The following is a 24949-nucleotide window of genomic DNA, read 5'->3' as shown; positions in this document are numbered from 1 at the left end:
GCCGAACTCCCGCCTCTCCTCGCGGCCCCAGGGTAACCCGCCTCCGCGCGCACGGGGCGGGGAGTTCGCGTCTCCGAGTGCGCCTGCGTGAAGTCGGCTGAGGCGCGCGCCTACCAGAAGGTCCTTGGGAAGGAGAACCTGGTCCGCCGCGAGGTGAGGCTGGAGCGGGACTGGGGGCCACGCGGCGCGGTGACGCGGAGCGGGACTGGGGGTGACATGGGAGCGGGAGTCCGGACAGGGAGTGTCGCAGCTGGGGTCGGACGTCTAGTGAGACAACCAAGGCTCCAGAGGCCAGTGTGGAGGGGGTCGGGCTGGCCAGAGCGCCCGGGGGAGCGTCTAGGGAGGGGCGGGTGCCCCAGAGGGGACAGCGGCGGCGCGTCTCTAATTCAGGAGTTATTAGCTTGGGCAGGTTGAGGAACTTGGGTAGGAAGAAAATTGCACCTTTAGTTTTCTCGGTGTGAAATGAGCATTTCCTTCCGTGACTGACGGAGTAGCGTTAACAGCGCCCTGAACTAAGTCGTGATTTTTTTTTTTTCTTTTTAAGATTTTATTTACTTATTTGTTAGAGCACAAGCAGGGAGAGCCGCAGGCAGAGGGAAAAGCAGGCTCCTCGCTGAGCAAGGAGCGGATGCGGGACTCGATCGCAGGACCCTGGACTCATACTCCGAGTGGAAGGCAGACGCTTAACCCAGTGAGCCACCCAGGCGTCCCTCAGTCGGGTTTCTAATGGTGATGAGTGTAAATTATGGTAGCTGTAGCAGCCACAAGCTGTTGTTTATATTAGCCACTGCGGTGACAGGATGGCAGGATCTTGGTATTAAAGCGCCAAAAAAGCAGCATGTGTACTTGTATAGGAGGTTTTGTTTTTTGTTGTTGTTGTTGTTTTTTTAACGTCTTGACACTTATTTCAATATCATTGGGGTTTTTTCTTGCAATACCGTGCATTTCATTTAACGCACTGAAGCACTTTATCTAGGGGCGTCTGGGTGGCTCAGTGGGTTAAGCCTCTCCGCCTTGGGCTTAGATCATGATCCCAGAGTCCTGGGATCAAGCCTCGCATTGGGATCTCTGCTCCGCAGGAAGTCTGTTCCTCCCTCTCTCTTTGCCTGCCTTTCTGCCTACTTGTGATCTCTGTCAAAAAAATATGAAATCTTTTTTTTAAAAAAAGAAGCACTTTATCTAATGTGGCTACTTGAAAATGTAAAATTAGACCTCTGAAGTGATTGCAGATTGATTAATAACTGAGGGTCAGGAAGGGGAGTAGCTTGCTGAGCATATTAGACAGCCTCTGTTGACCAGCACCCCACTGACACTAGTACAGAGGGCCCTTACCATTGCACATCTGGTGAGGCCTGCCACTCTAACAGAAATATAATATGAGCACATATGTAATTTTACTTTTTTTTTTTTTTTTTTAAGATTTATTAACTTATTTAACAGAGAGAGAGAGCAAGCAGCAGAGAGAGAGGGAGAAGCAGATCTCAGGACCCCGGTATCGTGGTCTGAGCCTAAGACAGATGCTTAAATGACTGAGCCACCCAGGTTTTCCCTGATTTTTATTTTTATTTTTATTTTTTTTTAAGATTTTATTTATTTACTCAATAGAGAGATAGACCACAAGTAGGGAGAGCAGAAGAGAAAGGGAGAAGCTGAGCTCTCCATTACCCGGTGCCCCCTGATATTTTTTTATTAAAGAGTTTCAAGTATGCAGACCAGTAGAAATAGAATGCAAGCACATATATGATTTAAAATTTCCAAGTAGCTGCATTAAACAAAGCTTACAAATTGTGAAAACTAAAATTAAATTTTTTAGCCTGATATACCCCAAATTATCATTTCGATGTGTTGAAAGATTATTTTGTTTTTTGTTTGTTTTGTTTATTAAAAGATTTTTATTTATTTATTTGACACAGAGACATCACAAGTAGGCAGAGAGGCAGACAGAGGGAGAGGGGGATGTGGGGCTCGATCCCAGGATCCTGAGATTGTGATCTGAGCCGAAGGCAGAGGCTTAACCCACTGGGCCACCCAGGTGCCCCAACATTATTGTGTTTAATTTACCTTCTTTTTTGGTATGAAATCTTTGAACTCTGGTGTGTGATTTATACTAAAAGCATATCTTCATTTTGACTAGACACATTTTAGGTGTTCAGTAGTGGCATGTGGCCAGTGGTTAGTGTATTAACAGCACAACTCTAGCCCGTTTATCCACAAATTTTGCAGAAAAGGCATGCTCGAGTTAACTTCCCTGTGCAGAGGCCCAGAATGTTTTTTGTGTTTTTTTTTCTCGTAACATATTAAAATAGCTACAATTTTTTAAATACCTGTTAAATGAGAGGTGCTAAAAACATCTCATTTGATCTTTATAACCTTGTGGTGAGGTTGGTGGGATCGTCCTCATCCTGTAGCTGAAGAAATCTAGGCACGGGAAGGTCAAGGAATGGGCCTAGTCACACGGCTCTGGCCAGGAGTCAAACTCAGCTCTAACTTCAGTGCCTGGTCTCCTAGATCATAGCTTAAGAATACCACTAGCTTTCGTCTGTTGAGTGGTTTACTTGCCAACACCGTGCCACATGCCATGTATTGGAGGCCTCATTCGATCATTGCTAAAGTGCTGTGTGGGTATTAGGTCCAGGTAACCCCAGTTCACAGGGCAGGAGACTGACCAGAATGGCGAGCGCCCAGGGACTCACGGACGGTTCTTTGGCAAGAATGAAATCTGAACCTAGGCATTCTAACCTTAGCACTCGGGCTTGTGGTCCCTTCTCTGTCTTCTTTCTGCCTTTCGGGACTACAGACCCCAGTAGTTTTCATTATGTTTCTGACCTGTGCCAGGCCCTGGAGGAGAAAGCCAGAGATGGACCTCGTGAGGTTGGCCCGGCTCTTCTCTGGACTCCGCCCCGTAGGACTGTCTGCCTTCCAGCACCTTAACCCTCTCGGAGCCACTTGCACAGGAGGCAGGGAGGGGCCTGCAGGGCTGAGGGCTGCGGGGCTGACTCGACCCTGCAGCAGCTCCCCCTCGCAGCTGCCTGTTGGCCAGGGGAACGGGAAGAGCTCAAGCAGCCTCGGCTCTGACCTGAGCCAGCCTGACCCCGTGGCCTCTCAGGAGGAGGAGGAAGAGAGCTTTGGGACCCTCTCCAACAAGTACTCCTCGAGGAAAATATTCCAAAAATCAACAGCCCAGTTGTATAACCTACGACTCAGGGAACAGAGTGCTGAAGACGAGGAAACGGAGCTGGAGCCAGAGATATGGCGGGGCCGCAGAAACACGCCTTACTGGTACTTCTTCCAGTGCAAACGCCTGATCAGGGAAGGGAAGGTGAGGGGACCTTGGGATTCCTGGTTCGACTTCCCTGGTAGCCCAGTATTTCGGAGGGGCTGCATTACCTTCCTGATCTCTAAGTATTTGGATGCTCAGGGCTCTTCTGTCTTCACTCACCCTGGGTGCTGTGCCGCGCGATCCACCAGCCACCTGACATTTGGGGGCCCCACTCCTTGTTGCAGTTTTCAAGTTAGTACCTTCAGCCCAGCCTTCCTGGTCTGTATCTCTAGCTACCTCACCAGCTCCCTTACACTCACCCATACGGGCCTGAAAGTTCGGTTCCCAGCCTTGTTTTCGCTGCACCGTCTTCATCTCACTGAATGGCCATCCTGTCATTCCATCCACTCAGGCCAGAAGCCTTCAGGCCGTCCCTAACTCTTCTCTTTCTCTCACCAGTGGGAGCTTCAAAATGTTGCCAGTCCTCACTTCTCACAGTGCTACCCCTGGAAGCCCAGGCCTCGCCTTATCCTCACCCCCTCATAGTTGCCACCGGGCTCCCTGCTGCCCTTACCCCCTCCTCCCAAGTCTGTGCAAAGCACAGAGCCACGCTGTTAAAGCAGATTATGTTACTCTGCCAGGACTCTTCCTTTTTTTTTCTTTTAAGATTTTATTTATTTATTTGACAGCAAATAGGCAGAGAGGGAGGCAGAGGGAGAGGGGGGAAGCAGGCTTCCCACTGAGCAGAGAGCCCAATGTGGGGCTCGATCCCAGACCCTGAGATCATGCCCTGAGCCGAAGGCAGAGGCTTAACCCGCTGAGCCACCCAGGTGCCCCCTTTCTAGGACTCTTAATGTGTTCGATGACACTGCTGTTCACTTTCCTAGGTGTTGATCATGACATTGCATCTGTGTTCAAAAATCTCTTAGAGGTGTGTGTTGAAAATCTGGGGAATGAATGATATAATGTCTGGAAATGTGCTTCAAAAAATTCATTTCAGGGGCCTGAGTCAGAGACGTGTCTGACTCTTGATTTCAGCTCAGGTCTTGATGTCAGGGTTGTGAGTTCGAGCCCCATGTTGGGCTCTAATTTTGGTGTGGAGCCTGGTTAAAAATAAGAAAATTCAGTTTGGAGCAGGAGTACAAGGTATAAATGAACAAGATTGGCCAGATTTTTATTTTTTTAAAATAAATTTATTTATTTATTTATTTATTTGACATAGAGAAAGAGAACACAGGCAGGGGAAGCTGCAGAGGGACTGGGAGAAGCAGGCTGTCCACAGGGAGCCGGACATGGGGCTTGATCCCAGGACCCTAGAATCATGACCCGAGCTGAAGACAGATGCTTAACAAACTGAGCCACCCAAGCACTCCATGGCCACGTTAATAACCATTGTAGTTATACTACTTTCTTTACTTTTGTGTATATGTGAACCATTCCATGGTTAAAAGTTGAGAAACAAATAGAAGCCAAAGCCCTCACAACAGCTTTTGAAGCCTGTAGGGTCTCCTTTTACCCCTCTTACCTCTCTACTCTTATGTCCTCTTCCCTCACAGTGCTACAGCCATCCCGGCCTCCTCTCTGCTTCTCCAACTCCAACTCCCAGGCACACTCCTGCCTCAGGGCCTTTGCACTGGCTATTTTCATAGACACTGTTGTTCTTCCCTCACCTCCTTCGGATTGTTGTTCTTCTGTCACCTTCTGGGTGAAGCTCTGCTTGACTGTAACATCTAAAACTGAATCTCACATCCCCTTCTTTTGGCACTTCTTCCTTTGTTTTTGTTTTAAAACCTAACACCAGGGCACCTGGGTGGCTCAGTTGGTTGGGCAACTGCCTTTGGCTTGGGTCATGATCCCTGAGGCCCAGGATTGAGTCCTGCATCAGGCTCCTGGCCCTGTGGGAGTCTGTTTCTCCCTCTGAATTTCTCCCCTCTCATTCTCTCTCTCTTTCTCAAATAAATAAAATCTTCAAAAACAAAAAATCTAACACCATTTGACACAGTATTTTTTTTTTTGTCTTAGTTTTCTCACTTGGTGTCTGTCTTTCCACACTAGAAGTTGTGTTCCACAAAGGAGCTCCCTCTTGTTCACAGCTGTATCCCTAGCAAATAGACCTTGCAGGATTCAGTCATTACTGGTTAAACCACTGGATGAAAAAGAAAATTAAGTTGTAAAGGGGTGAACCGAGGTTTTAAAGGGGACGGTGTAAGGAGTAGGGATGGGGTAGAGATGACTGTGGGCCAAAGGGATTTGCAGCCAGTGGAAGCTGGTCCCTTGGGGCTGCTGTCTTGTGCCACTGCAGGAGTCTGTTGCTATGAATGGCCCCCCTGCGATTGTGCAGCACAGTGGCCCTGAGTGTGCTCACCAGCCTTTGCAGAATGTGGTCTCCCATTCCCGCTTAGAACCAGAGGGCTGGCACTACGGATGGGGTCAGCCAGGAAGCAAGGGCAGGACAGATTCCAGGATTTGCAGAATTCACATTTTCTCAGGACTTACTGAGAGCCAGGCCCTGGCTCTACTGTAGGCCCACAAAGAGGCAAAGACATGGATGGCCCTGCCTTCAAGGAGTTCATCATCTGGCTGGAGGGAAGGCAGCCCTGGCAGTGGGGCCAAGAGCCTTCACAGGTGGTGGGAGTTCAGTGGGCTTTTCTTCCTGGCACAGGGACCCAGAGGCTGGTGGCAGAAGCCCAGGGCGGCTGTGTAGCTCCTGGGCAGGCCCAGGAGAGTCCCTCAGTCTCAGTCTTGCTCCCTCTGCTGAGGTTCTCAGAGGCTGCCCTGAGCCTCCTCCCATGTTCCCTTCCTCCCAGCTGGCCGAGGCCCTGGACCTGTTTGAGCGGCAGATGCTGAAGGAGGAGCGACTCCAGCCCCTCGAGTGCAACTACACGGTGCTGATCGGTGGCTGCGGGCGGGCAGGATACCTGAAGAAGGCCTTCCGGCTCTACAATGATGTAAGTGCGGGGTGTGTGTGTGTGTGTGTGTGTGTGTGTGCGCGCGCGCCCAGGGCCAGAAGGGGGAGGGCCAGGCTCCAGAGAGCCTGGGCTTCAGAGGCAGAGAGAGCTGGCTCGCATGGTAGGATGTCACGTGCGTGCATTACTGCAGCCAGACTAACCTCCTGGCCTCTGTTTCATCCTCTGTAAAGTGGAGGCGATCTTGGATGATTACATGACCTTCCTTGACCACAGCAGGCCCCACGCGCCCCCTTCCTTCTCCACCGCTGTCCTCGGTGTGTTCACATCCCCTCACCCCTGCTCCCCACACTGGACACACAGGAGCACTTGGCTTCCAAAGCTGGTCCTCTGAAAAGGAGCTTTTATTCCTCTTGGAAGATGGTTTCATTCTATAGTTGTCCACTTCTTGTGCTTATGGTTCTCAGAGCCAGGAAGCTATTTCCACTGTGAGTTAGGAAAGAGCTTTGTCTAAGAAGATAGTAGGCTCTAGTAGGAGGGATCCCATCTTCTCTTGCTGCCAGGAACTGGGTTCCTCCTTCATCCCAGCAAGACTTCTTGTCATTTGCAATGCATTTGCTTGAGGCTGGATCATCTCTGGGTCTCTGGCTGGAAGCAAGGGGGAGGAATTGTGGTTACAAGTGATAAACTGACATATCCTCTAACAGACCTCATGAAACACTGTTGTGGAGAACAGCAGGGGCCTTCCTTGACCAGAAGAAAAGCATTCAGGTGCTAAGTGAGGGGGAGCTGGTGCCAGGGGGTGTTTCCCATGGTTCTCAGTTCACGGTGTGGTCTCGGTGCTTCTGCACATTTGGAGGATTCTTAAGTGACATGCTACCTGTCACCTCAGAGAAGCACAGTTCCCTCTTAAGTTATTCCCTCTTAAGTTATTGATAATCTGTTGCTTTTTTTTTTCTTCAATAAACTTTTTATTTTGGAACAATTTCAGATTTATACCAAAGCTGCAAAGTCAGTAAAGAAAGTTTTCAAATACCCATCACTTAGGTGATCTCTGTATTAGCACTTGGCTTTACAAGGAGCTTTCAGACTCCAGCTCGCTTGGGCACCCGGAGGGTTTGAGAAGCAGAGTGGAGGCCTCACCCTGTGGTTTGTGACTCTGCAGGGCCGGGGGACACGAGGTGTCCTGAGATGTGCTGCAGTGACATGCTCCTGGCCACTGCTGGTCTGGGGGCCACTCTCCTAGCTCTCCCTTGCAACAGCCTTTCAAGGTGTCGGTATCATCTGCATTTTCCCAGCAAGGAGCTCATTGGCCCGTGACCCCTCAGTTAGTAAAGTCTAGAGCTGGTCTGGATGGTCTCTCCCTGCCTTTTCCCGGACCGGATCCACTGTTTGGGTCTTAAGAGTCGGGGTGACCTGGGAGTATCAGGAGGACCCTGCTAAAAGCCTCTAGGGCCCACAGCGGGCTGGTGGCCGTGTTGAGGATGACTCTTTGGTGCGTCTGGATACAGTGTCCGTTTTCAGAGGCCCTCAGGCCAAGTCCGGGTCTGGGAGAAGGAGGCTCCGACACACCACTCAGCCCTGCCTTAGCACTGGCCCTGGTAATGGGCCTGTTTAATGCAGGAGCGGGGTCCTCTCTAGCTTTCCCTCCGTTCGGCTGTCACCTGTATGTGCAGCTGACCCCAGAGCCGCCTCCATGTGTCTTCCCATCTCCGCAGATGAAAAAGCGGGACCTGGAGCCATCAGATGCCACCTATACAGCCCTGTTCAACGTCTGCGCCGAGTCCCCCTGGAAGGACTCTGCTCTGCAGAGTGCCCTGAAGCTCCGGCAGCAGCTGCAGGCCCGAAACTTCCAGCTCAACTTGAAAACGTACCATGCACTGCTGAAGATGGCTGCCATGTGCGCAGACCTCAGGATGTGCCTTGATGTGTTCAAGGTGAGGGTACCCTGTGGGGGGCCGGTCTCACACGGCGGCGAATGTGAGGCTGTGGCTCTCTGTGTCCCTCACGGGAGGTTTCAGGGGCTGATAAGGAGTCGGCTCAGGTTCAGCAATGCTCAGAGGCCTCAGTCTGACAGATAAAGAGGCCCTGCCACTAGGATGGCAGTGGGTTGTGTGTGCTGTGACTTGTTATGTGGGATTTCTTGGTGCCGCAGTGAGGGGCGGGGCTTCATAGCGTGCCAAGGCCTCCTGCTCAGCGAGAGCAGTGGGAACAAAACTCCTTGGTTTCCAGGAGGTGCCAGGTTTGAGGGAAGCAGGGGAGGGGGACATGGGAGTGCTGAACAGGGGCCTGGCTGGGTCAGGGCTTTGGCCCTTGAGGGCCCTTTGGCCCAAAGCCTCTTTTTTCTTCTTTCTTTTTTTTTTTTTTTTTTTAAATTTTATTGTTTTATTTGACAGAGAGAGAGAGACAAACCACAAGCAGGCAGAATGGCAGGCAGAGGGAGAGGGAGAAGCAGGCTCTCCACTGAGCCGGGAGCCCGATGTGGGGCTCGATCCCAGGACCCTGGGATCATTCCCTGAGCTGAAGGCAACCGCTTAACTGACTGAGCCACCCGGGCACCCCTCTTTTCTTTTTCCTTTTTTAAAATTGTGCTCTGTGTTGGAGCTTGGAGCTCGTTTGGGCCTTGAACTCTTAACTCTGAGATCAAGACCTGAGCTGAGATCAGGACCAGATGAGCCACCCATGTGCCCCCTGTGGCTTCTTTTATCGTCCAGCTGTAAGGAGGGTTTTTTATTCCCAGTTTCAGCGGAGACAGTGAGGGGGTTTAAGCAGGGAGGAGCATGAGCGGGCTGGTGGTTCTGCCCTCTCAGGGTGGGGAGGGAGACAAACATGAGGTAACACCTACAGGAAGGCTCTAGGTCCCCATGACCAAACCTCAGGAGAACCTCGCACGCCCTTGGCAGCTTTGTCTTCCCTCAGGCCCATGGGCAGACTTGCTGTCTGCTCTTAAGTTCTGTCTCACTTTTTCCACTGCTGACTGACGCATTTCCTCACTGCACGTAGTGAGGTTCCCCCCCTCCTCCCGGCAGGAGAGAGGACCTGATGAGCTGTCCAGGCACCACATGGTACATAGCAGCCTTTGACCAGACCCTGGGTTGGCTGCCTTGAGCTGGCAGGAGAGGCAGGATCATGGGGTCTCAAGCCTGGAGAGTTCCTTGAGAGAGATCCCTCCAAAGGGTGCCGTGTGAGAGGCAGGCAGTTGAAGCTTCCAGAAGAGGGCAGTGTGGTTGATAGGCCTCTGACCTGTCCAGAGATGCCACTGATATTTTATGCAGGTCACTCTGGCTGGTGGGGGAGGGGGACCAGTTAAGAGACAGCTGTGCCGGTCCAGGAGGAGGGAGCATGAACTAAAACCTCACTGAGAGGGGTGCCTGGGGGGCTCTGTCAGTTAAGCATCTGCCTTCAGCTCAGGTCAAGATCCCGGGGTCCTGGGATGGAGCCCTGTGTAGGGTTCCCTGCTCAGCAGGACGCCTGCTTTTCCCTCTCCCACTCTCCCTGCTTGTATTCTGTCTCTCTCTGTCTCTCTTTCTGTCAAATAAATAAACAAAATCTTAAAAAAACAAACAAACAAACAAAACCCACCTCACTGAGGTGGCAGGGTTGGCGACAGAGGTGGGGACCGGAGAGTGGCAGTGGCGGGGTAGTGTGGGAATAGCCACACTCACGAGACAGAGGAAGAGAGGCTCAAGGAGGAGCCCCCGAGGGGCTGAGAGGCGGAAGAACGTTTCAAGAAGGCCATGGCCAACCCTGACAGGTCCGAGGGAGGCCAGAGGTAACAAGTCCCTCGAGCACGTGCCGTGGACAGACCCCACAGTCTGTTGTGGGGCTGTTCCGGACACCCTCTGAGGTAGGTCATGCCCGTGACAGATGGGGCTGGGACCAGGGAGCTTCCTGCCTTGCCCACACTCCCAGGTGGGCAAAGCTGGGACTTGAAGCCAGCTCTTTGCGGTCCCAGTGTCTTGGGCACAGGGCCTAAAAGTGGCTGCTGGCATGGTCTTCGCAGAGGGGCTACCCAGAGATGATGCATCAGCCAGGAAGAGCAGCCTGGAAGGAGAGGAGAGGGGCAGGGAATGCAGGCGGAGTTGGACGCGTCTGCTCAGGAGCTGGTTCCCAGCCACTCTAGAGCCAGATTCAGGTCTCACCTGCCCCAGGTACACATCCTGGGCCTGCCCCAGGACTGTCTGCCCTGATTCAGACCCATCAGACCCTGGGCTCTGCCACAGGTTCTCATGGTAGCCTTCACTCCCTCCTCCAGGAGATCGTCCAGAAAGGACATGCAGTCACAGAGGAGACCTTCAGTTACCTGCTCATGGGCTGCATCCAGGACAAGAAGACAGGTTTCCGATATGCCCTGCAGGTCCGTCCCTCCCAGCTCTGCCTTCCTGCCTCTCCTGCTGCCCCCCTTCCCCTGTGCACCCGTGTCAGGCGCAAATGATGATCACATGTGCATTTGGGCACCTGTGGCTGCCCCATGCTGGGTGGATTTACGTTGGCAATATTTTGGCCTTTGCAAAGCACACTGCTGCCCACCGTTCTCCTGATGGCAGGGGGAGGAGGCCCTCGGAGGCGGCATGGCTGCCTCCAAGTGAGGGCACAGCCCACGCTCTTGGCCTTCGCCAAGGGGCCTTCTGGGCAGCTAGCTCAGATTAGCAAAGCTTACCGTCTTACTCAGAGTGGTTGTTGGGCCCTCCTCCCAATGGGCTGCCACTCACCATCTCTGCACGTGGGACCCAGGCGTCTGCATGTAGTCCTGGGAGGTTCTCCCGGGCATCAGAGTTGAGACACAGCTCTGATTCCACCTCAGATCCCCAGAGAGAATCCCCCCCCCTGCCCCCAGTCCTGTGGGGTGGCGGTATTAGCAACAGTACCACAGGTGGGAAGGACCATCTTAAAGTGGGCCCCACAGACTCGCAGCATCAGCCTCACTGATGCTGATGGGGGCTTGTCAGAAAATCAGGGTCTCAGCCCCACCGTGGTCCTGCTGTGTCTGGATTGGCATTTCAGCAAGACCCCCAAGTGGTTGACTCACGTGGAGGCTGAGCCCCAGTGATCTGGGACAGCCCTGGACGGATGCTTGCCTGTCTTCTGGAAGCAGTAGCTTTCTAGTGAAAATCAGCCAAGATCTTGATCTCTGTTCTAGAGCTGTTCTAGTTAGAAACAGTCTGTAATGCTGATAGCTGGTTTGTGTCGTGCACTTACTCAGCTGCTTAAACTAGGCCGCGTCAGCCGTGTTTCACAGACAAGGGAATTGAGGCTCACAGAGGTTAAGTAGCTGGCCCAAGGTCCGCAGTTATTAAGGAGAGCTGGGATTTGAACCGAGGTCCGTCTGACTCCTAGAGCCCGAATCCCCGCTAAGCCTCAGTTCCGCCCGTGTTTTCCCGTGAAGGTGCCTGCTGAGATCCCTGCCCTCCTTAAGACTCTGTCTGATGCTCAGCGGACCTTTTGCAGGCTATACCCACGTGGGCCTGACCAGCCCCTGCCTTGTCTGACGAGGACAGGAAGTCGGATGTGAGGTCTTGTCCCCCTGAATGTGGATGCCCTTGGAGCCCACAGACAAAGAATCCAGCGTGACCAGTGAGCCCTGTGTGGCATCTCCCGGCATCTTAGAAATGGTGTGGTCTGGGTGTCAGAGGGCCCTAGATGGGGTCAGAGCAGTCCTTTGTGGAGCGTATACAGTGCTAGGCACCGTGCTATGGGGTGAAAATGATTTCATCTCAGTAGGAGACAGGGCTTCTTGGGCGTCCAGTTTGGGAGGCGCTCTTCTTTGTTGAGCTCCCTTCCGCTGTGCCTGCCCTGTGCTCTCATCCTGCCCAGAGGCTGCATGAAGCAGAGCCCATAGTGGGAGCTCAGGAAGTGCTGCTGAATCCAGTTCTTGAGTCAGCCTAGACTCTTCCCGAACCTAGACTCTGTGATCATCCCTCCCCAGAGAAGTGCAGAGAAGGTGGGCAGAGACCCAGGGAGAGTCTGTTCCCAGTACAGGGGCCCCGGGAGAGGGCAGAGAGATGAAAGTGGAGAACAGTTTGGGGTGAGCTAGAGAGGAAAGGAGTAGCGCCCCCATGAGATCTCCCAGGGAGTCCTCAGATCCTTAGGATTCTTAGTTCTCTGGAGCCTGGCGTTGGGTTTGATGCTGTCCAGCTCCTTCCGGTGCCCCTTGCACTTACCGAGCAGTGGTTGACTCCCTGTGTCTGCTCTGCTGAAGGCTATTCTGAGAAGGTTCTCGGAGCCAAGCTTGTCTCTCTCCCGCAGGTGTGGAGGCAGATGCTGAGTCTGGGGCTCCAGCCGAGCCAGCATGGCTACAACCTACTCCTGGGGGCAGCTCGAGACTGTGGCTTGGGGGACCCGGAGGTGGCCTCAGCACTGCTCCTGAGGCCCAGGGAGGAGACGGTCATGCTCCAGCCCCTGGCACGTGGGTTTCGGGCAAGGAGGAGAGCCCGGGCCCGGGTGGGCGATGGCGTGTCAGTCAGGCTGCATGTGGAGGCCTTGGAGAGGCAACTGTTTCTGGAATCTTCTCAGGTGCTTGAGAGCCTGCCAGAGCCTCACGAAGCCAGAGCCCCCAGCAAGGCCCAGCCTGAGGTGGAAACAAACACAGAGCCGGACCACAAGGTGGCCCTCACTTCCTTGGCCCCAGAACCTTCTCTCTGCGGGCTGGAGGCTAACCTCCTGACCTTGGGACCAGTCTCCCCAGCCGTGGTCTCCTTTGGGACTGTGACCACCCCAGCTGACAGGCTGGCCTTGATGGGGGGCCTGGAGGGCTTCTTGGGCAAGATGGAAGAGCATGGGCTCCGACCCAACATCAAAACCCTCACGCTGCTGGCTGAGGTGGTGGCGCCTGGGAGTCCCTCAGAGTCCTCACTGCTGACCGTCCTGGACACGTACCAGGTGGAAGCCGACGTGACGTTCTTCAACACCCTGATGAGGAAGAAGAGCAAGTCTGGTGATCTGGAGGGGGCAAAGGTGAGGGGCTGGGAAGTAGGCACCAGGTGCAAGGCTGGGGCGCCTCCTTCTCCTCGCTCCTCAGACCTTCTGACTGCAGGACCTGGCTGCCCTGCAGGGCGCGTCACCCCTCCCTGCGGTAGTGAGCTGACAGACTAAAGCCTCCGTTCTGGGCCTGGGCTTGGTCAGAGCTGAGAGTGGAGGGGCAAAGCGGCTGGCTGCGCTGTCTGTCCTCACCGAGGAGCTCACAGATGAGTGTAGGCAGAGCCCAGACGTCCTCACACCGCCTGAGGAGCACAAGCCATGCAGGGGCCATGGGACCTGTGGCCTAAGAGCCTGGTGGCTCAGGAGTGTCCCCACCCTTCGGCCACAGTCCCCAACACAAATACACACACACACACACACTCCCCAACACACACACACACGCACACACACACACACACTGATACAGCCCTCTGTGTTAGATGCCGTTCGAAGAGCTTCCCACCTGTTCCTCACTCCACAAGGCTCTGGCAGTACGAGGCTACCCCCATTCTACAGATGGGCCACCACAGCCCTCATGCGATTTTGTCCATGTGTCTGTGTAATGGATCTTTGGTCAGAGCACTGAGCTGGGCTCCTGTGGGCAATCAGAGGTGACAGGGACACCGCCTCTGTCTTCAGGGCCTCAGTGGAGAGCACGCCTTCCTCTAGACTAGCCGAACACAACAGAGCCCCTCCCTGAGCCAGCCAGGCCACGAGGGCATCTTTTTCCTCACCCCCAAGCCCCCACAGGCTCAGCTCTGCGTCCCACGCTGTTGTTGGCCTTGCCTCGGGCCTCAGGGCAGGGGGCTGGCATGGTGGAGATGGTTCGGAAGGCAGGGTGTCCTCGCAGAGCGGCTAAATTCTGGGGAGCTGGGTGCTTGCAAGCCAGGCTGAGCCCTCATCCAGTGTGGTCCCGGAGGGAGTGGTGAGGCTTCCGAGCAGAACTGTGCCCCCGAGGTCTCCAGCCAGCCACGGCCTTCAACTGAGAAGACTCCTGCCAGGCTTGGTGGGTCACAGCTTCCAGGGATGCCGTCTCTGTCCCCACAGGCGCTGCTGCCACTCCTGGCAAAGAGGGGCATTGTCCCCAACCTGCAGACCTTCTGCAACCTGGCCATCGGGTGCCACAGGCCAAGGGATGGTCTGCAGCTGCTTGCAGACATGAAGGTGAGTGGCTCCAGGCCTGGGGGGACCCATGGTGCTAACTAGGGGCGCTCGAGGAGAAAGCTGGGCCCTCCTGAACCCCCAGACCTCTGCACCCGGACAGCCCAAACAGTGTGCATGGGCCGGGGAGTGTGGGGTCATTCTAGCTTCAAGTGTAGAAAAGTCACTGGCCCAACTGGAGAGAAAGTAGACTCTGGTGAGTTGCTTCAGGATCTGGCATTGAAAACGGGGTGTTAGAGTCTTGAAGGAGGTTGCAGGGGGGTGAGGTGGTGGGGAGGAACAGGTTTTGGCCCCGACTCAGGAGGGGTGGGAGGCATGACTAGAGCAGGGGTGTTCCAGCATTCTGGGAGCAGGGATTGCAGTAAACCTGCAGGCAAGAGCCGAGGAGGTGGTCTTCTGCATGTGCTTTACTGCCTGGGTCTGCTGATCTCTGAGCAAGTTCTTCAGGCGGGAGAAGATAGGGTCCCTGGGGCTGGGAGGCATGGACCTACGGTGCAGGGCACGTGTGCTTTCCTTTTGGAGTGGGGTGTCCTTTTGGCCTGGTGGCTGGTCTGCAGAGCAGGCCTGAATGGCCTGACGCACCCAGAGGGCTGCTTTGTCTCAGTGGCTGCCGTCACCCCACTGATCGTATGTCTGTGCTGTTGCAGAAATCCCAGATGACCCCCAACACCCACATCTATAGCACCCTCATCAATGCGGCCCTCAAGAAACTGGACTACACCTATCTCATTGACATCTTGAAGGACATGAGGCAGAACAGGGTCCCTGTGAATGAGGTGGTCATCCGCCAGCTGGAGTTTGCCGCGCAGTACCCGCCCTCCTTTGATCGGGTGTGTGTGCCAGCCTCTCACTCGCCTGTCCTCTCTTTAACTGCCCTGCTTCCCCCTGCCCACGCCCCCAGATCTGGCCTCCCGGAGCTGGAACTCCCTTGCTTTAAGCTGTCAATGGCTTCCCTTAGGAGAAATCCCAAGTTCCTTAAACCACAGCCCATGAGTGCCTGTGGCCTACTTCATCTCTGGTCACTCTTTCTGGATTCACTGTCAGTCCCACTGGCCTTCTGTCATTTCTGTAGGACACAGCCTCTTCTGCCTCGGGGTTTTTGTATTCCCTCTGCCTTGAGTAGGCTGCCCGCTTCCTGTAACTGGCACCTCACCCTGTCGGTCTCAGCTTGGATGGCTCAGCTTGGATGGCTCCCTCCTGCCCCTCACATCCAGCGCTGTTCCTTTTCGCTGTGTCTCACAGCCAGCAATTACACCTGCACAGGTGACTGTCCCCTTCACAAAACCCATAAGCCCCTGGAGCTGGAGACTGACCGCCTTGCCCACCTGGCTCCCCGGTACCTGCCCATTGCCTGGTGCCCCATATAGACTGTTGTTCGTCCAGTGAATGGGAAAGGCAGCCAGGCTGTGATAGAGTCTGCTTTGTAACGGCCACTTCTCTCCCTGTTGTGCTGAGGATCGCAAGCTGGGGGGGTTCGGATGCAGGGCCCATGGGAGTGCCCCATGCTGAGTGCCCCCAGGGCAGCTGTGGCCTGTGGGAACACCATCCCCATAGTGGGGAGGGAGAGGCGCAGGGACACACCAGGTATGGCGTCAGGGACAACTGTGCAGGTGCAACGCATGAGGGCCATTTTGGGGGCTCAGTCAGAACCTGGGAGACAGCAGCAGAGCGTACGCCAGGCAGAGGGCATAACTGGGCATCTGAGCAGCTAGTGGTTAGTCTTGCCTTACTGGTTCTTCGGGGGTCTTCGTGTGTTCTGGATTCTCATGTTTTGTTCCACATTGCAAGTATCTTCTGGGTAGTGGACTTGGCCCCACTCCATGGTGCAGTGTTCTGAGGGCATCATCTCAGGTTCAGTCCAGATACCAGCCTACCGCAGGCCTAAAGCTTACTGGATTTAGACTACACTCCTGTTCCCTTAGGACAGGGACTTATTTCTGTCTGTCCCTGTCGAGTTTTTGTTTTATGTACTTTCAGGCTGGATTAGGTACATACAACTTCTGGAATTCTTAAACCTTTTGAATCCAGCTGTTTGTCCACGTGTGCTAAGTGTTTATCTTCAATATATTTTTGGCTGCTTTTTTTTTTCCTACGCATTTCTTTACCAGCTTTTTTTTTTTTAAAGATTGTTTTTATTTATTTACTTGACAAACAGATCACAAGTAGGCAGAGAGGCAGGCAGAGAGAGAGAAGAGGAAGCCTGCTCCCCACTGAGCAGAGAACCTGATGTGGGGCTCGATCCCAGGCCCCTGGGATCATGACCCGAGCCCGAAGGCAGAGGCTTCAACCCACTGAGCCACCCAGCTGCCCCATCTTTACCAGCTTTCTTTTAGCATCTGCTGAGCCTCTTGTTCCCTCCATTTCTTCCCCCGTCTCGAGACCACTGCAGCAGGGCTGAGAGGACACAGGGGAGGCGCTCATGCTGTGGAGGCAGTGATAGCACCCAGCGATTCTAGCTTGGGGGGTCAGGGGGCCATCCCTGGGTGTAGTGCAGCAGCACCAACGTCGAGAGACAGCAGATGGGAATGTGGTCTGCCCCACAGCAGCTGTTTCTCAACAGTAGGTGACTTGAGTATCCATAGTTTTCCTGCCCTCCCCCCTTAACCACCTAGAAATGAGAACAGCTTCCCTGAGACCTGAGCCGGGTGCCATGGTTTGGGATGAGCCATAGGTTGCATGCAGTGACTACAGGCTCCTCTGAACCCCATGCTTTTCCATTTACAGTACAAAGGCAAAAACACCTACTTGGAGAAGATTGATGGCTTCCGAGCTTATTATAAGCAGTGGCTGAAAGTGATGCCAGCAGAGGAAACCCCCCACCCGTGGCAGAAGTTCCGGACCAAACACCAGGGGGACCAAGACCGCATCACAGAAGCCGATGTGGACGGAGGCCTCGGAGGCAGGTGATGCGAGGCGCTGGGTCTCCATCAGAGCTGGGACGAAGGGCGTGTTGTTTACGGAGCCCCTTGGGAGCCCCAGGAGCCTTTCCGCATCAGGCCTGTGCATGTCCTCATGTGGCCTCAAGCCTGAGGAAGGATCTAGCGCGGAGTGAGCGCGGCAGCGTTTTGCAGGCGTTAGTATATGAGGACACGCGCTGGGCCCAGGGTGCCTGACGAGTACATGGCAGGTCCGAGAGCGGCCTGGCCCACCTTAACAGACTGTCTCTGGTTATCCTCGTCTGGGAGGTGGCCATCCCCACAGTGATGAGGAAAGTGAACTTGCTCACAGTCACACAGCATCTACAAGGTAGAGTCAGGATGGAGGCCCGAGGGGACCAGTTTCTAGGGCCTGGCGCTCGTGCACTGGGGTCCACAGACTGCTGGCTCTTGGAAAGAATAAATGCTGGACCCAGAAGGTTTAAAAATTTTATTTCTACAAATCACAGCTGAGAAACACCAAAGCCTTTACACGTAGAGACCGTGCTCCAACTCAGACCAGGAGCACTGCTCTGCGAGAAGAGCTGCTCCCAGGAAAGGGGGTGGCGCGACAGGCAGAAACCCATGAAGTCCAAAGTTCAGGGTGAAGAGGGGTCAGGGCCTGAGGGCCTCAGCCGGAGCAGCCCCGGCAGCCGCAGTGTGTGCACTCGATGATTCGGCCCTGAAACAGAGGACAGCGGAGATGCTACACTCCTGCCATGGGCCACCCCCCACCTCCACCCCCAACAAGGTGGCCACCAGACTTCACTGTCTACAGGACACTCCTCACAAAGCCTTCTGTGACAGATGCCGACACTGAAGCTACACCTCTGTGCATTTAATTTATGCAGTCACTGTATGTACAAGCCCCCAGAAAAGTCTGTGAATGACTCTTGTTCCGTGAAGTGAGCATGAGCTACCCTGCAGTGAGCTGGAAGTGGGTCCGCTACTGCCCACGGGGCTCAGGGTCTCTGGGCTGGGGAATGTTCTAGTAGAGGCACAGGGGCAGAGGATGTGCACTGGAATCTGAATGGCAGGAGAAGAGTCTTGTCCACTGGGCCGGGTGTGCCCGGATGTCCGGCTGAGGGCCGGCCCAACAGAAGGGCCTAGAGCAGTGGTTTATATATATTTTCCTTTGTTCTGTTTTTTTGGAGGAGTAAGACCCTTAACTAAATGCACAAGATAGGATGGTGACAAAAGCGGGCTCTCCTCTGGCCACAGGGCTGGGGCAACACCCCTGATCAAATGCCACTGTAGAATCCCAGGGTGAGGGGGGTGTGGTGGCTTCCGCCACTCTACCACCTCCCCCTGCCCCCACCTGAAAATCAGCACCCCGATTCTTCAGGGGAGAATCTGATGTCCTTGGGCCCTCATTTGATGTCCACTCCTCCCTGACTTCACAGACGATTCTGGGAGACAGAGCTGCCTGCTCAGGTAAAGCCCTTGGCCCAGAGCTCTACAAACTAGAACTGGTCTGCAAGGGGCTGGTGATGAGGCACCTGTGTGAAAGGTGGCCACCGGGGAGGTGGGCAGCCCGGCCTGACCGCCCGGCTTGGCCCACCATGGGCCAAGGGGCTGCCCTCAAAGGCCACCACAGCCAATGTCCTAGGAACCGCCTCCCTCCCCCCGCACTTCCACTTCAGAGAGGCTGACGCTGTCAGCTCAGCGGCTGCATACCAGCACCGTTCCTGAGCTGCCCAGTCAAGTTTTAGAACAAAGTTCTGACAGAAGAAATATGATGTAATACCTCTGAGGAGGAGGCCTGGAGAAAAGCGTGCCTGGGGAGAGGATGCGAGGGGAAGGGCAGGAGTGCCTGCTGACCGGCCTGAGCTCCCCCGACTCGGCCCTCCCCACCACTTTGGGGGCAGGTGTCCTCACCCCCAATTTCTATGTGAGGACGGAATTCAGTAACTTGCCCAAGGGTGCAATGGAGTTGGCCCCCAGACCTAACACGTGGCAGCTGCCACACTGCCTGGCATGGACCACACAGGAGAGGGACTCACGCCCTGGGGCATGGCCAGCAGGACAGCCAGCAAAATCATGTTCAGTCCCTTGCTATCACTTAGGGCAGACTTCGGGACTGAAAAAGTGACCTCAAACGCGAGCATCAGCCATTACGGGGTAGAGACGTTACCACTTCCAGCTTGCTTTTGGGGACCCGGCAAATGCAGTTTGTTCCAAAATTGGTGTCCCGGGTCTGAATGCAGCGCAGACAGCATAAGTTCTCATAGCCCTGCTTCTTCCATTTTGCTATCAGATTTTTATCTGCGTAGCCTTCTTTAATGCAATATTCGTAGAGTTCTGTCAAGAAGGGAAAGGGCGTCAGACCGTGGGATCACAAAGCTGCCCCAGCCCATCACTACTCTTCACCAAAAAGACTGTTGAGCCAACGCTGACCCCTCCCCACATTTTTTACCAATAAGAAAACTGACAATTGCTGAGGTTCCAAGAACGGGAACCATTAAGTAAATGTGAAAGCTACTCAAGCTGGTGAGCCGAGAAATTGAGTTCATTACCTCTGCTTATGGCTTTCCTCTTGTAAAAGAGGTCAAAAATATACCGCGTTTTTTGGTGATGGATCCTGAAGATAGGCCACAGAGATTCCACTTTCCTCTTTCCCTCGTGAGGTTCTGTTTCAGCTGCGGAGAAAAAGGTGTGTGTTTGTTTTCTTGTGGCAGGCAGTGGTCACTGCACAGGACACAGGTTGTTTTTCTTTTTGTTTTCTTGTAAGTAGGGATAAAGTATCAATCCTACTTTATACCCTCTAGCTTGACTATCATCAAAAAGACAGTCACAAGGGTTGAGGATGCAGGGAAATTGAACCATAGGCTGCTGGTGGAAATGTAACATGGTACAGCCTCTCTGGGAGACAGTCTGGCTCTTCCTCAGGAAGTTAATGTTGCCATATGCCCTAGCGGATCTCCTGCTGGGTATACAGCCCAGAGAACTGAAAACACACGTGCCCACAAAAACTCTCCTATGAACGTGCAAACAGCAGTATTCACAACAGCCTGAAAGCAGAAACAATCCTGGTGTCCATCAGCTGATACAATGGATAAACACCGCCCCCCCGCGCCAAAAACGGAGCGTCATCCAGCCAGAAAAAGAAACGACCCGCTACAACACGGATGAACCTTGAGAATGTGATGCCCAGTCAAAGAAACTAGTTCTCAAAGCCCACCTACTAGATGACAGCCTACGGGGACAGAATGTGGATGAGTAGTTGCCTCAGTGTGGGACAGCTGGGGGGATGGGGGAAGGGGCTGACTACCAAAGGGTGCAGTGTTTCTTCAGGAGGTAAGGGTTGCCTGACTCCAAAAACACTGAACACCCCCCAACACCGTAAGGGCACATTTTACAGAACAGGACTTCTATCTCAATAGAGCTGTGACTTGAAAAAAGATAAAGTAAGCCACGTGATTTGAACAGGACTGTCTGAAGTGCAATTCTTTCTGTTAGCAGCTACAAGTTGATCTTTGCCTGCTATCTCCACTACCTCCACTCAGTTTTTACAGCAGGGGAGAAACGGAAGGAGTGGTCAAGAAGACTGTACCTCCATTCCTCCAACTTTGGAGCCATGCTACTACTTGGGGTGTGGAGTTCAGCTCCACACACAGGATTCTGTCATCCAGGCAAAAGGCAGGTATTGCGGACTGAGCAAGTACAGCCTGTGTGGGCTGAAGGCAGAGCAGCTCTGGGGCGGTGTTCCAGGACAGGGAGGTGGACTGGCCCCCAGGAGTAAGTGGTAAAGGCCACAAAAAAGACCATGCAGAAGGGGACGTGGGGGCTGACATTTTATACAGGTGCTCAAAGAAGGCACAACGGGGCATCTGATCAGAGACCGTAAGAAACAAAGGGGGTGCTGGGCGAAATGGGGGAAGGGGGTCACATGAGCAAGCTTCCAGTTATAAGTCCTGGGAAATGGTGACAACAATTTACAGTACCGTATGGTATATTTGTAAGCTGCTAAGAAAGTAAGCCTTAAAAGCTCTCACAAGAAAAAAAAAACTGTAAGATAATGAATCTTAAATTATTGTTAATCTTTTCATAATACATATCAAATGGCATACAGCTAAAACATACAGTGTTTTATGTCAGCTAGATCTCAATTCAAAAGGTAGGGGGCAAACATGCTTATAGGGCAACTGGAAACAGAGCCTCCCTCCCAGTGCTTTTGTCATTTCTCAATCTTTAAATCAGAGCAGCACTCCCATTTTGGACCCATTTTCACAAGACCAAGTGAACATTCTTGGATGTTGTTTTATACAGGTCTGCACACAAAGTGGAACACAAAGTGGAAAACTAGAGGTACACGTGTCCTGACATGGACTAGATTTAGTTTTTTGCCACTTGGCTAATGCCAAAAACTTCAAAAGAAATGGCCCATTAACTTCAAAACCTCAGCAACAATTCTTTTAAAGTGTTATTCTTTAAAATTAATCTAGCTAAATGTTGGGTGCCTGGGTGGCTCAGTGGGTTAAGCCTCTGCCTTCGGCTCAGGTCATGATCCCAGAGTCCTGGGATCAAGGCCCACATTGGGCTCTGCTCAGCAGGGAGCCTGCTTCCCTCTCTCTCTGCCTGCCTCTCTGCCTACTTGTGATCTGTCAAATTAATAAATAAAATCTTTAAAAAAAAAATCTAGCTAAATGTTCATTATGCAAGTGTTTATGCTTGATTTTTTTTTTTTTAAGATTTTATTTATTTAATTGACAGAGAGATCACAAGCAGGCAGAGAGAGAGAGAGAGGAGGAAGCAGGCTCCCCGCCAAGCAGAAAGCCCAACGCGGGGCTCGATCCCAGGACCCTGGGATCATGACCTGAGCCGAAGACAGAGGCTTAACCCACTGAGCCACCCAGGCGCCCCTATGCTTGATCTTTAATTAGTTTAAAATTCTTACAAAAGCAACCATTTAGGGGCGCCTGGGTGGCTAAATCAGTTGAGTGTCTGACTCTTGATTTCAGCTCAGGTCATGATCTCAGGGTTGGAAGATTGAGCCATCAATCGGACTCTGCGCTGGATGTGGAACTTGCTTAAGATTCTCTCTCCCTCTGAGCCCCTAGGCCCCGTGCTCACTGTCTCTTAAAAACATTATTAGGGGTGCCTGGGTGGCTCTGTTGGCTGGGCGTCTGCCTTCAGCTCAGGTCACAATCCCAAGGTCCTGGGATCGAGTCCCATGCTGGGCTCCTTGTTTGATAGGGAGCCTGCTTCTCCCTCTGCCTGCCACTCCACCTGCTTGTGCTCTATCTCTCTGACAAATAAATAAATACCTTAAAGAAAAAACAACAATTTTTTTTTTTGGAAAAGCAATTGAGTAAGTGGCCACACTGTGATCACAAAGGCCAACAGATGCTCATGGCTTCAGATAAGATTTCTAAAAACACACGATACTGATTCATTAAGTTCAGGATCATACAGCATTTTGAGGGAGCTGAAGGTGGCACATTCTGGAAAACCAGCAGATAATGCAAAAACAAAGTGATGAAACCTGTCAGAGAGATGCAAGAAAAATCTGGATAAAACTCTTACAGAAAATGTGAACATGAAAAAGAACAGGATTTTCCAAGTAAATATATTCTGTAAGACTCTAAATGTGTACCTAACCAAAACAGTAAATAATTAGAGGTAGACTACTCGATCTTTATTCTCGAAGATTTCTGTATCAAAGTTGGCCCTAAAACGTCTTTGAGGACCTTTTCATTAATGCTATCTTATTTTCTAGAATTCCTAATATTCCTGAGTTAATAAGCAAACAAAACAGATCAGTGTCTAGGGGCCACAGTGGGGCTGTCTCTTCCAATATGATACTTGCATTTCTGCCTGCCCCTGGACACATCAAAGCCCGTGACTCTTAGACGCCGTTCACCCAGTTAGAAACTCCGCACTTACCTTCTCTCATCTTTTGATCTAATTCATCCAGCGTTGGTTCGATCAACTCCCAACCATCTGGGGGAGCTTTCCGACTCCTTTTCACTTTGGGCATTTTTTCTACAAGATAATTTGCGAAGAACTGGAGGAGGAAAATTAAATGGATTTCTTTCTGAACTTGAAATCCCCAAAGGCCTTCACCAGCCACCCTTTTGGTGCACATTCCCTTCCCTAATCTGTTTCCTCATCCATAAAATGGGAATACTAGAAATTACATAGAGGTCCATTGTGAAGATTTCATTATAATTACATGGAACATGCCTGCATTAAATGTGTTTAGTAGATTTTTCCCATTACCTTTAATATCATCTATGAGCCTAGCCTAGCCTTGGGAATAAAGAACAAACAACAAGACACAACTTCTGTCATTGGAAAGATGACATTCTAGCAAGGAAACAGAAAGTAAGAAAGTAATTATAATACAGAGTGAGAAGGCCTATGGCTGGGAGAGCCGAGAGACCGGGGGTTTAAAAAAGAAAAAGATGGTATGAAGCGAAAGTACCTTACCGTCTCTTCCCAAGAAGTCTAACAGAAAGACCTCTGGTCTCTTCAGTTACAGGCTTAGGTTCCTGACCAACTCTACCAATTACTCTGTGACTCTGAGGAGATCCCTTCCCTTTCAGGTCTTGTCTGTAAAATGAGAGGAGTGAATTAGCTGGATTGCAGAGTCTTTGAAACACCCCTCCAAACAAACAAACAAAACCCTTCATAAAAGCAAGGCAGATAAAGCCCTTATAATTGGCCAGCACAAATATACAAACATTTTTCAAACCACATAGCATTCCCTAGCTGGCCAAGAAGATACAGGTTAATTATCTCCTATTTTGAAGCACAGCAGACTCCTCTCTCCCAAACAACCAGTCCCTCCCTTCCGTGGGGTGCTGGACAGTTTACAAAGTCCTCCCCGCAGGCATACAAACATCCCCTGGTTCCTTTCATGAAATCTCCATTAGCAACCTTACAGGTGAGGAATGAAACTTCTAGAGGTAAAGCCAGGGTCGCAAAAGCTGAGACCGGGCAGAGTACGATTCTGATGGGGAGGCTCCAGACTCGCTAATCAGTGGTCTTTGCACAGGTCTCCCCTATGCTGAAGCTAGAGATGGCCACAATCTGGACCCTGCCCCAGCGCGCACTGGCCGGGAAGACAAAGATATGGGATGAGCACTTTGCTACGACCCAAGGAAATTCGTGAGCCCTGGTCCATGTGTTACCCAGCGGAGGTAACAGGTAGGAAGCAACCGGATCAAGAGGTGTCGGGTGGTGTAAGAGGTGGCAGCGCTCGGGAGAAGAAACGAGCAGAAAGGTTTTCGGAGCGAGGGAGGGAAAACGTTGACAGTGGGGATCGTAGGAGAAGGCTCCTAGGGACGACGGCATCTGAACCGGGCTTACAAGAACAAACAGTATTTAGACAGAAGGCGTTCTCAGCAGAGAAAAGAGCAGGAGAAGCGGGAACCCAGAAAACCCCAAATCTCCCATTCTCTGGGCAGAACGAACGAGGCGCCACCCCCTCTCGGGAACTCACTCTAACCTTCCGCTCCAGAGGCCCGAACCCACCGCCAGCCAGCCGCTCTGATCGCTGCTGGGCCAGTGCAGACCTCCAGTTCCTGGCCCTAACCGTTACCAAGGTACCGGAGAACAGAGAAAAATGCTCACCCGAAACACCGTCACCCTCACCCTCCACCTCTCTACAGACGGCTTCCGCTTCCCAGGTGATGTCTCCAGGGTGAGGTCCTCGCGGAGCCCCGCCCCACCTCGCGCGGAGATTGCGTCATCTTAGGTGTCCGCAGTTTTGCCTGTATAGAATTTTACAGCCGCTGTTCCCTTTT

The 24949-nt window shown here is 52.6% G+C and overlaps 2 protein-coding genes across 9 annotated transcripts; one reads left to right on the top strand and one right to left on the bottom strand.

Annotated features, from left to right (window-relative positions):
• The first annotated feature begins 71 nt into the window (after positions 1–71).
• PTCD1 (pentatricopeptide repeat domain 1) lies at positions 72–17529 on the top strand. Of its 4 annotated transcripts, none has more exons than XM_059414434.1 (10): positions 72–153; positions 545–691; positions 2836–3319; positions 6067–6207; positions 7884–8102; positions 10421–10522; positions 12412–13119; positions 14170–14286; positions 14931–15113; positions 17008–17529. In XM_059414434.1, exons 3-10 carry the CDS (start codon positions 2858–2860, stop codon positions 17188–17190), a joined length of 2115 nt encoding a protein of 704 aa, XP_059270417.1. In that variant the 5' UTR covers positions 72–153; positions 545–691; positions 2836–2857; the 3' UTR covers positions 17191–17529. The 4 variants fall into 4 exon arrangements, with proteins under 4 accessions (XP_059270417.1, XP_059270419.1, XP_059270420.1 ...); XM_059414435.1 differs by having other exon boundaries at positions 106–153; positions 567–691; XM_059414436.1 differs by lacking the exon at positions 545–691.
• A 106-nt stretch (positions 17530–17635) lies between these two features.
• BUD31 (BUD31 homolog) lies at positions 17636–24885 on the bottom strand. Of its 5 annotated transcripts, none has more exons than XM_059414446.1 (6): positions 24777–24885; positions 23626–23753; positions 23085–23205; positions 19715–19837; positions 19333–19499; positions 17636–17880 (listed from the first exon to the last, which is right to left on the bottom strand). In XM_059414446.1, the coding sequence occupies exons 3-6, from the start codon at positions 23176–23178 to the stop codon at positions 17830–17832; spliced, it is 435 nt and encodes a 144-aa protein (XP_059270429.1). In that variant the 5' UTR covers positions 23179–23205; positions 23626–23753; positions 24777–24885; the 3' UTR covers positions 17636–17829. The 5 variants fall into 5 exon arrangements, with proteins under 5 accessions (XP_059270429.1, XP_059270431.1, XP_059270426.1 ...); XM_059414448.1 differs by having other exon boundaries at positions 23085–23183; XM_059414443.1 differs by having other exon boundaries at positions 23631–23753.
• Positions 24886–24949: the final 64 nt, after the last annotated feature.

The sequence above is a fragment of the Mustela nigripes genome, chromosome 11, assembly GCF_022355385.1.
Source record: "Mustela nigripes isolate SB6536 chromosome 11, MUSNIG.SB6536, whole genome shotgun sequence".
Taxonomy (NCBI): Eukaryota; Metazoa; Chordata; class Mammalia; order Carnivora; family Mustelidae; genus Mustela; species Mustela nigripes.
The sequence above is the reverse complement of the archived record's forward strand: the minus strand, read 5'-3'. Positions and strand labels throughout refer to the sequence as shown.

Excerpts from the sequence above, each read along its gene's own strand:
- PTCD1 (XM_059414436.1), top strand. The coding sequence starts at position 2,858 with ATGGACCTCGTGAGGTTGGCCCGGCTCTTCTCTGGACTCCGCCCCGTA. Across the intron at positions 8,103-10,420 it reads TGTGCCTTGATGTGTTCAAG|GAGATCGTCCAGAAAGGACA; the intron begins GTGAGGGTACCC and ends TCCCTCCTCCAG. Across the intron at positions 15,114-17,007 it reads ACCCGCCCTCCTTTGATCGG|TACAAAGGCAAAAACACCTA; the intron begins GTGTGTGTGCCA and ends TTCCATTTACAG.
- BUD31 (XM_059414446.1), bottom strand. The coding sequence starts at position 23,178 with ATGCCCAAAGTGAAAAGGAGTCGGAAAGCTCCCCCAGATGGTTGGGAG. Across the intron at positions 19,500-19,714 it reads GAGGAAAGCCATAAGCAGAG|AACTCTACGAATATTGCATT; the intron begins GTAATGAACTCA and ends CCTTCTTGACAG. Across the intron at positions 17,881-19,332 it reads CCAAAAGCAAGCTGGAAGTG|GGCCGAATCATCGAGTGCAC; the intron begins GTAACGTCTCTA and ends CCTCTGTTTCAG.